Source organism: Lactuca sativa, chromosome 4 (genome assembly GCF_002870075.4).
Source record: "Lactuca sativa cultivar Salinas chromosome 4, Lsat_Salinas_v11, whole genome shotgun sequence".
In the NCBI taxonomy this organism is placed as follows: domain Eukaryota; kingdom Viridiplantae; phylum Streptophyta; class Magnoliopsida; order Asterales; family Asteraceae; genus Lactuca; species Lactuca sativa.
Window position 1 is genome coordinate 135,937,124 of NC_056626.2, and position 12,585 is coordinate 135,949,708.

General features: G+C 30.4%; 1 protein-coding gene across 1 annotated transcript; it reads right to left on the reverse strand.

The window, feature by feature from the left end:
- Positions 1-1,886: 1,886 nt before the first annotated feature.
- On the reverse strand, positions 1,887-3,638 carry LOC111886092 (F-box protein At5g50450). The gene is made up of 3 exons (XM_023882331.3): positions 3,323-3,638; positions 3,074-3,236; positions 1,887-2,954 (listed from the first exon to the last, which is right to left on the reverse strand). The coding sequence occupies exons 1-3, from the start codon at positions 3,457-3,459 to the stop codon at positions 2,109-2,111; spliced, it is 1,146 nt and encodes a 381-aa protein (XP_023738099.1). The 5' UTR covers positions 3,460-3,638; the 3' UTR covers positions 1,887-2,108.
- Positions 3,639-12,585: the final 8,947 nt, after the last annotated feature.

A 12,585-nucleotide genomic window follows, 5' to 3' on the forward strand; every position in this document is an offset into this window, starting at 1 on the left:
TTAACGAATAATATTAAGGTTGAAAATTTTAACTTTAAATCAATGTTTTAAAAACCGGTTGGACTGGAAACCGGGGGAGGGAGCGGTTCAACTATCACCGGTTTTACATTGATTTCTAAACAGGACTGAACCGGTCGGTTTTTAGAAAAATCCGGTTGAACCGGTCAAAATAAACCGGTTAAACCGAATAAAAAACATAAAAAAGGAACCATTTACATAATAAACATTGGTGATTTTTTTCATATCTATTTATTTTTTTCTCAAAATAAAAACATATGGTAAATGTTATAAAGTTTTTTGATGTGTTTTTATTCATCCAAAACCATATTTAGTTTCGGTATTATACTTTATTTTCTTTATGACGTAGATGGATTAATGTAAAATACTAAAATTTATGGTTATGTGTTATTTTAATGTATTTGGATTTATCTACAACTTATTTTTATATGTATTTTTAATGTTTCAACTTGTAAACATCAAATTCATGATTTATATATGTATGTATGTGTAGAAAAATAGGAAAAAACATGAAAAATATAGAAACCGGTTCACTTGACGGTCAAACCGGTTGAACCGTGAGCCAGTCACCATACCGGTTTAACTAATAAACCGGTTTTTAAACATTGCTTTAAATTAGACGTGTTGATACGACATGACACGAAATTAACGGATAATATTAAGGCTGGAAATTTTAACTACTATAAGCCATTTATTAATATGTAAGTTTTTTTGAAGGGTTTAGGTCATTTTTAGTGACTTAATTTTTGGTTTTATGTTTATTTGGTCACTTAACTTATTTTAAGTTTTAAAAGGTCACCGAACTTTTAAACTTATGTTACAATGGTCATTAAACTTTTGGTTTGGTCACTTAACTTTTGGTTTTGTGCTCGTTTAGTCATCTAAATTTTAAAAATTTGAAACTATACAGCCCCTCGACCACTCCCTCATTCCTCCAAACTCGTAATACTCTTTCCATTTTGCTCTCTAAACCTAATATAAATTTAGTTATTCCGGCTCCTAACCGTTAATTTTTTTTGTCTGTCAAACTCATACCCTTTCAACATGTTAAATGTTTCAACCTCACATGCAACAAAACAATTCAAGGTACACCGTTAACCCGGAACACGACAAGAACTCAACACGAAAATAAACGAATTGACACGACACGATACGTTAATTAAACAAATCAGTTTAGGATCAAGCTATCTCAATTAGTTTATTGTTTTAACAAAAACAAAAACCCGACACTAACATGTTTGCAAAGTCTATTTTCAACCAACTTTATAAACAATTAGGTGTAAAACTCGTATAATATACGGGTTGATTAAAAAAGATTATATATCAATTTATAAATAATATATTTTTTTCAAAACTAACTTTTGAAATAAGGAATGAAAAACATATTAATTGCAATTTATTATTACATTTAATATTTTATATATACAAGTATGTGTATTATGTGACTCTAATTTTACAAATTGAAAAAATCTAGAAATTGATGTGAATATTATTTATTTCAAAAATATTATAAAATGATAAGTTTCAAAACTAATGGCAAAATGAATCTTCATTTATTATAGTTGATTTATATAAAAATATCAAACTCTTCTGTTTTGAAGATAAAATAAATTTTTCATTAAAAGCTTCAAAAATAAATTATATCATTAATGCCCTTGGTTGGCACGCATAAAATTTGTTCAAAATAGTAGGTTTCCCGTTTCAAAATGGTAACAAAATCAAACGACTTCAATAATTTCAAAATGGTCCACCGTTTAGATCATTTCTCAAATAAGCCAAATTGTATCGTTTTTATCAGGTCTACTCGATTTGGACATGCCTACCTTTTAGTAAATAATTAAATATTGTCCTAATTTTCAAACATGAAATACAAAATAAATTCGCTTTTTAGATTAAGTGAGTGGTAACTTGTACTTGTAGCAACGAAATTTGTACATGGTGAGAACTTGCTAAAAGTAAAAATGTTTTCCCTTTCCTTCACGCGACACATGTGTAGTTTGTGTACTCTCTCAAAACTCAAAATCATATACAAAAAAAAAGTTAAAAAAAAAAAAAGAAATAAATCTCCCTAAAAGAAAGAGTACACACATTCAGATCTGGATCCCATGAACTTCGCCTTCGTTAATCTCAACCGTTGGATCATCATCAACCACGTCATCATCGCCGTTCATGTTATCTTCTTCTTCTTCATCCACGTCATCAATGGCATGACCCACCCACTCCTCCATGGGTGCGCACTCCACCTTATGGTGCACCCTCCAGTCATGCGCTTGACACCCACGCGAACAATAGTTCACTTTCCCACAACCCGAACATCTTCGAAACTCGTTTTTTCGGGTCTCGGGTCGCCCGCAACCCTTGTAGGAGCATATCCGTATACCCAAACCCGGAAACCCGTCTTCTCTCGACCCGAACCACTCAACCAGGAACCTGTTTGCTGGGTGCATTTCGCGCCCGGTTAGGTTGAACCCGTAGTCACTAAACAACTGGATGTCGAAATCGGACGGATTCGGGAGCGGATTCGGAGCTCCGGTTTGATATGATGGAGGTGGAGTAGGACGTGGTTGTTGGTGGTTATGGAACTGCCACCCCGACGATGGCGGAGATGGTGAGTTGTTGAAGACGCGTAGGACAGATGCGAGTTCGCGCGCGTTGGCTTGCACGAGTAAACGACGGCCTTCGGTGATGTTCTTACGGACGCCGTAACCGTCTTGGAGGCAGTGGCCGAGTTCCCGGAGAGCGTCGATGTGGCCAAGGAAGGCTGCTCTAGCACACAGCGCAACTCCGGCGCGGAGGTCCTTGTCGTTCTTCAACCCTCCACTGCCGTTGAACTGAATCAGAGCTAGTGAGTACAGTGCCGGAGCGTGTGATTTAATCGCCGCCTTCGCCATCAACGACGCTCCACTTCCTCGATTTTGCAAGCAATAAAAGCGGATCTGCGGAAAATAAGCTTTAGAATTTAGATATATCGCCATATATCGGCCATTGCTTTCTATAACAACCGACGTTACATTGAACTCAAACATTTTGTGTAATAGTAGCAATTAATGCTTACCATTCCAAGCATATAATATGCCTCCGTGTTGCCGGCGTTGACGCATAGTTTCAAAAACCGGTGAGCCTCCTCGCACCAGTTTTTAGCTCTTACAGCAAGCGCTTTCGAACATGATTTTGATAAAACTAGAGGATGCAGGCCTAAATTATTCAACCGCTTACATCTGTAACATAATAAAACACAGATTTTCTTCAGCTTTCCATCGTCAAAACAAGATTATAACAGAAACAGGTATGAATTAAAACGCACGTAAGAAGAACAGCGACGAAATCAGACGGAGAAGAGGCTGTAGAACTGAGCTTGTAGAGGATAGATATAACAATATCATCAGGTAACGCTTCAAACAGATCAGATCTTCTTCTAAAGGCTCCTCTTTGCTTCTTCATGAGCAATCTCTCTGTTTTCTTTCACTGGATGTTGTTGTTTAATCTATGTAGATGTAGAGATTTGTGCAGAAAAAGTTTGATTAATTTATGAAGCATGAAGGCGTAGGGGTGTGCATCTCGAAACGGTTGATTCATCCGTTTATTGCCTGAGACGTTAGAGAAAATCAAAAGCTAAAAGATGGAGGCATAAGAGCTTTTATAGTTGATGAGGTAAACTAATAAAGCTGCTATTGTTAAGGAGCCCACGTACTAATAAAATAAAAAGTAGGAGAATAAATGGAAAATATCAATCTTTTTTATTTTGTTTTTAATTAACTATTACAAACTTACTTAATTATAAGTTGAATTTTAATTAAAAAAGTTGATATAAAAAAAAAAAAGTATAAAGATGACGAGATCAGAACATGGACTTGAATAATCAATGATAATTAGCTTTGTTGATCCGTTAACGCTAAAAATGAAACAAAATAATTATGTTTGCGTAATGCTAAACAAAATAATCATTATTTATGATAATATTGTAATGTAATTTGTTATGTTGTGACTTATTCAAAACTAAAACAACTTTTTTCATATTATATCCCAACTATTTTATTGGATCTAATAACCAAGTTAAGTATGAAAATTACGGATAATCACATTTATGATAAAATTGTTTAGTTTTTTAATAAGTTGATTAATTTCTTATGTTTATAAGAGAATATCATCCAGTTAGCAACATGGATGGTTGGTACATGTTCAATGAATTTTGGGGTCGCCAAACAATTTAAAGGTGCACAAAATGGTTTTATTTTTTTTTATTTTTTTATTTTTTTTATGATATGGATCGCCATCAAAAAATCGAATCTGATTATGGTCAAAAAAAGTCAAACGGAATTGCGACAAAATTAGAGGGTTCAACAAAAAACAAATTCAATTTATAGTAACATGATAGATCGAATCAAAACCGGATTTGATGAAACCATTTTGAAGAAACCAATAACTTTATGTATTTTTTGATTTAGAAAAAGAAAGAAATCGCAATACATGTTAAAACAAGAAACAAAGCATATCTAATGGAGAATTTTTCGTCGCCCTCGCTGTGATGATAGTGGTAGCGGTCGTTATTAATTCTTCGTCGTTTAGAGTTTAGTTACCGTTAATGTATTGCGAATTTGTTCACTATAACTGGCACCAACAATCCTAGAATTATATATCATTAGACAGAATAATGTTGAATAAAATTCTGAAAAATATATATTGTTGAAATGATTATGTCATTGATATGAAACATGAAATAATAATTGTTACAATAAATTCTTATCACGGTACTCAATTGTTTCTGTTTTTGGCCTGCGTGTTAGTAAAATTAAGATAAATAATTATTTAGAAATAATTTTAACTATTTTTATGATCAGTTAATTTAAAATTTATTTATTTGACAATCTTTTACTTTTAATCTGATGATTATTTAAAATATAAACAATTATTTGTAAAGTAATGTAATTTACTTTACTATTTTATGTTATTGTTATATATATATATATATATATATATATATATATATATATATATATATATATATATATATATATATATATTAAATGCAAATTGTATATATTATGTAAGTGGATGACAAGTTTTAGATCATTAAATTAGATTTGTAAATGGATAAGATTATGTGGTATACCGTAGTTATAATGAAACACAATACAAATAAACATTCATTTTTAATAAAAGAAAATTATAAATAATAATTATAAATGCATAATTGATATTTTTATTCATTTCAATAAGGAAATTGAGAGAATTAAAGAGAACATAATTATTTTATTCAAAAACAATGTTATGTTATAAAAATCAACTCTAATTATCTGGTTATTTAAGAAACGATAATAGATGAATCATATTGAAGAGTCGAAGAATTCTTCCAATAAATAGAGAAGAATGTCAATGATAGAAGAACATGAAGAAGAATACGAGTATATTCATAAAGAATGTGGGTTAATTTCAAAGAATCTTTTGAAAATTAAAAATTATTAAATAATATGATTGTATATATTCTCAATAATAACAATTTGCACCAAAAGTAAAATGTTCTTAAGGAATACTCACATACATATTATACAATAACATATAAATGTTTTTATTATATGATGTAAACACATTCAACACATTCAAATCTGGTTTGAGTTCAATTTCCATAGTTTTTAATTCTTAAAGAATACAACTTCATACAATACATCTTATTAGAATTAACATTCTTAAAGAATACGAATGTATTTAATAACACAAAAGAATATATACAAATTTTGACAAATATACACAACAATATATCCTACATTCTTTAAGAAATTGTTTGTGATATATATTACATTCTTTGTTTAATATATAACACTAGGCGAATACCCGCACGTTGCACAAACAACAAATATATATTTAATAACGTTGTTGTTAGCTCTTATATAATAAATCTTATAATAAGTTGATATAAACATTGTTTGTTTTGAATTATATGATGATGTAGACATATTTTAAAATTCTATAATATCAATTGTTTCAGTGACCTCTAACTGTAGATTACTCCCGAATAAAATAAAATAAAATATATGGTTTAATGATATTTATAGTTGTTATTATGATTAATTAATTTTAAAAAATTTATTTGTTTAAGATTTTAATTTCTATCATTGTAATTATTTAAAAAATCAAATATTGTTTTTCTTTCTAAAGGCAACATATAATTTTGGGAAAACTACAATAAAGTCCCTACTTATTGGTCTCATAATCGATTTAGTCCTTATATATTTTTTATTCAATTAAGTCCCAAATACCGGTAATCGTATTCAATTTAACCCTTTGACTCAGTCAACAGGTCATCCAACTTTCAAAAATTACATTTTTGGCCCATATTTCAAAATTTATTGCAAATTTGGTCCAAATTTTACACTTTTGGCCCATATTTTAATTTTTTTTTACAAATTTGGTCCAAAATTTACCCTTTTTGCCCAAATTTTAGAATTTTATTATGAATTCATCCTAACTTTAGTTTTTTTTACAACTTTTTTTCTCAAATATTTGTTTCTAATATGTTTTTTCTTTATAAACTCATATTTATACAAAAAAAAAACATATTTTCACATAAAAATATTATTTTTTCTATATAAAAACTTTTTTTAAAAAAAAATTGTATAGGAAATATCTACTTATAAAAATAGGTTTAGATTATTTGTGTGATTTCTCTTAATAAATCAATTAAGAAATTAAAAGTAACCCTAAATTATACTATCAAATTATCGTTTGTCAAAAACTAGTTACACTTATTTATATATTATTTATTTGTTCTTTAATCACATTTATATGACAAATAATGCCAGTTCTTAATTGTAGTTCATAGAAAAAAAACCATTTTATTAAAAAATTTCGACATCATGTTTTTTAGTAGGTTGTGATACTTTCTTTCTGAAGCTCAGCTAAAGCCTGTTTCAGGTGTTTGAGTAATTTTTTTTAACCAAACTCTTATGTAAATTCTTTAGAACTTTAGTTAAAGTACTTTATTGTGTTATTGATAATTATAATATTTTATGTATTTATTGTATTTTTTGTCATTTCTCACTCCCCTAAAAACATATTTATAGATAATAAATTGCAATCGGTATTCCATATAACAGCCATTAAAAAATAAAGGAAATACAAAATTATAAATAATCCAAGTAAGAAGACGTTAATTGACAATAAAAAATCACAACCTAGATCGGACACATGCCATGAATGTATATGTTTTATTTAGATAATATATTTATTAAAAAGTTATAAAAAATATATCAAAGTTATGATTTTAACTTTTTTCTTAAAAAAATTCTTACGAATAAAATATAATATTTTTATATTATATATATTTTAAACTTTCATATATAATGTAACTAGTTTAAACTTTCATATAAATGTAATTAAAGAACAAATAATCCAAACCTGTTTTTATAATTTAGGGTTAATTTTAATTTCTTAATTGATTTTTAAGAGATATCACAAAAATAATCCAAACCTATTTTTATAACTAGATATTTTATATACAAAAAACTTTTCAAAAAAAGTTTTTATATAGAAAAAATAAGGTTTTTATTTGAAAATATGTTTTTTTTTTTTTGTATAAATATGAGTTTATAAAGAAAAAACATATTAGAAACAAATATTTGAGAAAAAAAGTTGTAAAAAAAATAAAGTTAGGATGAATTCATAATAAAATTCTAAAATTGGGCAAAAAGGGTAAATTTTGGACCAAATTTGTAAAAAAATAATAAAATCCGGGCCAAAAGTGTAAAATTTGGACCAAATTTGTAATAAATTTTGAAATCTGGGCCAAAAATGTAATTTTTGAAAGTTGGATGACCTGTTGACCGGGTCAAAGGGTTAAATTGAATACGATTACCGGTATTTGGGACTTAATTGAATAAAAAAAATATATAATGACTAAACCGATTATGAGGTCAATATGTAGGGACTTTATTGCAGTTTTCCCTATAATTTTTGTGTATAATATTAATTTTAATTATTATTGTTGTAATTTATTTAAAATAAATTATTTGGAAACTCTTAATTATTTTATTTTGGTTTTAGAAATTTAACATTTGTAAAATTTATTTGATGAATATTATTAGTTTCTTTGATTGTAATTATTTAAAACAATAAACGTTGTTTTTGTTTTTAAAGATAACAATATAATTTTACTTTTAACTATTCTTACTATAAGTTCTTTTAAACTACTTACTTGAAAATTCTTAGTGATTATAAAAAATAGTTTTATGGTCTTTTATTTTTAATTTAGGATAATAATTTAGGTTTAACACTATAATTTATAACTTTTAACTGTTTATAAAATAGTTTTTCGATTTTTTTCAAGTTTAACTGAATTTTTGATTTACGCTAACCATTTTAACATTAATTTAAAATTAATAATTTAACTAATTTGCATAAAATCATAAATTATACAAAAGTTGTGACTTTAAAATGACAATTGTTCACATAATACAACATATTTAAACTAATAAGTTAATTTTAATATATTAAAAATGAAAGTCATAATTTGTTATATAGAAGTAAAATATGATATTTTAATATTGTAGGTTAGTTAATTTATGATTTGAATTTAGTTTTTTACATTAATTTAACATTATTAACCAATTTATACTAATTATGAGAAAGAAATTGAAAAGTTATCGAGTTTCAAATGAATGTGGTGCAAGTAAAAATGTCTCCTTTATAATTGTACTAGGCGAATGCATGCGCGTTGCGTAGTGGAATACTTATGTAGTTTAATATAGTTATATATATTATGGTAAAATAAATAGTTAACATTCTTTTTAAACATATAGTTAATTGAGAAGTTATTATTTCAAACAAATAAGATACTAACATAATGCAATTAAAAAAATTATTACATTATAATTGATATGGTTTAATCTATTGCAAATAAGTTGTACATAAATGTTGTATGTGATTAAATATTATTTATATTTACTAATAAATAATGCAAAGTTATTATTAGTTTAAAATTGTAAATGTATTTTTTATATACACATTAGTATCTAATGTAATTATTTGATAATTGGTTAAATATGGGTTCTCAATTGTGGTTGTATGCGTTTAGTTTCTTAAGTAAACCTCATATGTGTTTGAATCATAGTTTTTGAAAATTATTGAAATAGGATTAGAGAACTTACTTATTGTCTGCAATGTTTAGTAATTTAAGACATCTAATTTTTGCATTTTTTTCATTGTAGATTTTGTAGAACTTTTGAATGTAACATCCAAAAATTGAGACCCAAATTTTTTTATTTTTTGAGTATATTACTTGTAAAAACAGTTAACGGAAAACATCATTGATATCATTTTAACATAAAGTCACAAATCACAAGTCTCGAAACCTTATGATCAAATATTGTAATATCAGAGTACAATCCCAGGTTTCTCAAATGCGGAATATCATGTGTGAATGTGTGATGCGATGCTACCCCGCTGGCTCATTCCCCTTAGATGAAGAGGTACCTGAAACCAAAACTCAAAACCGTGAGCACAAAGCTTAGTGAGCTCCCCCATCATACTCATACCACATAATGCATAATCTTCGGTATCTTTCAACCGGTAACTGTCAGGTATAGCCAGGAGTTAGGATCCTCCTCGGTATCTTTCAACCGGTAACCGGGAACTAACCTCTCCTTCGGTATCTCTCAACCGATAACTGGGAGCTACCCTCCCCTTCGGTATCTTTCAACCGGTAACCGGGGACTATTTCACCCCTACTACTGCTAACATATATTAAGCATAGTAAACATATCAAGCACAATAATCATATCAGGCACAATAAGCATGTCTCATATCTAGGAATGAGCATTAGAACCGCCGGAACCGGAACCGGAACCGGAATTGGTAATAGGTCCGGTTATCGATTCTCCATTTTTATGAAAACCGGTCCCGGTTCTAAGAACCGGAACCGGTTTGACATTTTTTTCATTTTTTAAAATGCACATAACTCGCTTATATGAAGTCGAAATTATTTGATTTTTTTTTCCAACATGTAATTTGGAGTTTGTAATTCATTTTTTACGGTACAAACATATGTTTTGGTTAGATATTGAATCAGACACATGCCCCGAAAGAAAGCATATCGATGTTGCGTTTTTTATTTCAGCATTATTTTTTTTATTTTTTTGAATATGTCCCATTTTTTAAATGTGTATAACTCATTCATATGACGTCGGAATTACTTAATTTTTTTTCCAGCATGTAATTTGATGTTTGTAGTTCATTTTAGACTATAAAAAACATATTTTGGTTAGATATTGAATCAGTTATAGACCCCGAAAGACAACATATCAATGCTGTGTTTTTTCTGTTTCAACATTTTTTATTTTTTTAGAATCTGTCCCCGCTTTTAAAATGCGCATAACTCACTCATATGAAGTCGGAATTACTTGATTCTTTTTTCATCATGTAATTTAGTGTTTGTACTTCAATTTAGAATGTAAAAAGTCATAATTTGGTTAAATATTGAATCATTTACAAGTTCCAGAAGATAGCATATAATCTATAGTATTTCAACCGGTTTTACTTTGAAAAATAACCGAAAAATCGGGACCGGAACCGGAACCGGCGGTCCGGTTCCCGGTTCTTATAATATACGAAAACCGGTTCCGGTTCCGAACCGGTCCGATTCCAAATCTCATCCCTACTCATATCAACCCTAGATAACTATCACAAAGACAATTATCTATCCAACACTCTTACTTGTGGGCCGACATTGTGGCTGTAGACCCACTCCTACTAGGAGAAAACTCACCTCAAAGTCTTGTAGTGTCTGCACTGACCTCGGTGTGGAAATCGATTCTCCCCGACTCCTCAATCCCTACACGACAACTCTTCTAAGTTATCAACTCATACTCGTAACCCTTACAAGGGTCACTCAATCCAAGTCAAAGTCAAAGTCAAAGTCAAATCCATGGTCAAAGTCAACATATGGTTGACTCGACTCGCCAAGTTGGCCCGTCAACTCGTCGAGTCCCCATATCCACAAAATGCCATAATCTCGTCCCTACTCATCGAGTCTAGCAAGAGCTCGACGAATTTGCCTTTAACAACACATCGGAGAATCTTCAACCGACTCGCCGAGTTCGTCCTTGAACTCGCCAAGTTCATCTTCATCCATAAGAAGGTGTTCAGTTTATGACTCACCAAGTTCCCTTTGAACTCGCCAAGTCCGTCTTCATGTGGCTGGTACATTGCCTTGAACTCGTTGAGGCTGTTCATCCACTCGCCGAGTCCTATGATTTCCAGGTCCCTAGTGAACCTAAACAACTGGGGAACCTTTGTTCTTAACAACTGGTCCATAAGCAGAAAGGATTTGGTGGAAAATACACCCCTACTTGCCGAGTCCCATGAACGACTCGCCGAGTCCCTCTATGTCCAAAACTATACAATCGATTATAATGGGTCTTAACACGTCAAAACCTTAGATCTGGCCTCCAAGGGTCCATTTTATATGTAAAGCTTCAAACTTGATGTACATGCATGGGGCATTTGGCTCAAAAAGCCATAAAAGGAGGTCCACAAGATGCATAGGTCTCCCATGGCCATAAAGTTGGCGTTGGCACCTTTATACTCTGGGAACCCTCAATGGTTCCAGATCTGAAGCATAAACCCACTTCCACATCCAATCCTGAATATAACTTCACTAATACTTAGAAAAATATAGAAAATAGCCCAAAATCAAGATCTAAGCAATGAGTAGCCAAGGTTTTAGCTTTATACCTCAAATAAGCTGTAAATGTGCCCAAAACTCTGGATCTTCTTGCTTCCTCTTGATCTCACAAGCTTCCTTCTCCTTCTCAAACTTCAATCACACAAAAAATGGCACCACAAAGCTCAAGAACACTCAATAATGGCTAGGGTTTCGAGTTAGGGTTTTCTCTGGGTTGGGAGGGACGATAGGGGTTGGGTTGGGGTGTTATAAGGTGTTTAAATAGGTTGCAAACCCAAATATTAGGGTTTCATCCAGCCAGTCCTACTCGCTGATTCGGTCTTTCGACTTGTCGAATATGTCACTTAAACCCCCGATCAAAAGTCGAGTCTACTCGACGAGTTGGGCCTGCAACTCGCCAAGTCCCGGAGTAAATTGCAACATTTATTGAATTTAAATACGTACCAGGAATCGGGTGTTACACTGAAGTTATGCCATTTAATATCTATGCTCAAGTTTATCATTCATTTTTAACGATTTTAAATCTTCTTTCATTCTTGGAGTTTTAGATCTTCAAGAATCGTGGGTAGACCTCCTGTTCTTGCATTCTTTAGTAAGATTGGAACAAATATAATTCTAGAAACCTATCTAAAATGCAAAGGTTTTGATATTCTATCTTGAGACTTTAACTTCGGTAGAAAATATTGCCTTCACCAGCCAATGATCACAAAACTTGGATTCATTTCTAGAGTATAGTATCTGCTTTAGTTCATCCCCAATCCATATTATCCTATCACAGCTGCCATATATTCATAATCCATTTAGAGAATTTGATATTGTACAAACTAAAGGAGTGGAAGTTATGAAATGAATGATATAAAGAGATTTAATTATCATGCAACAGGAGAAAACTA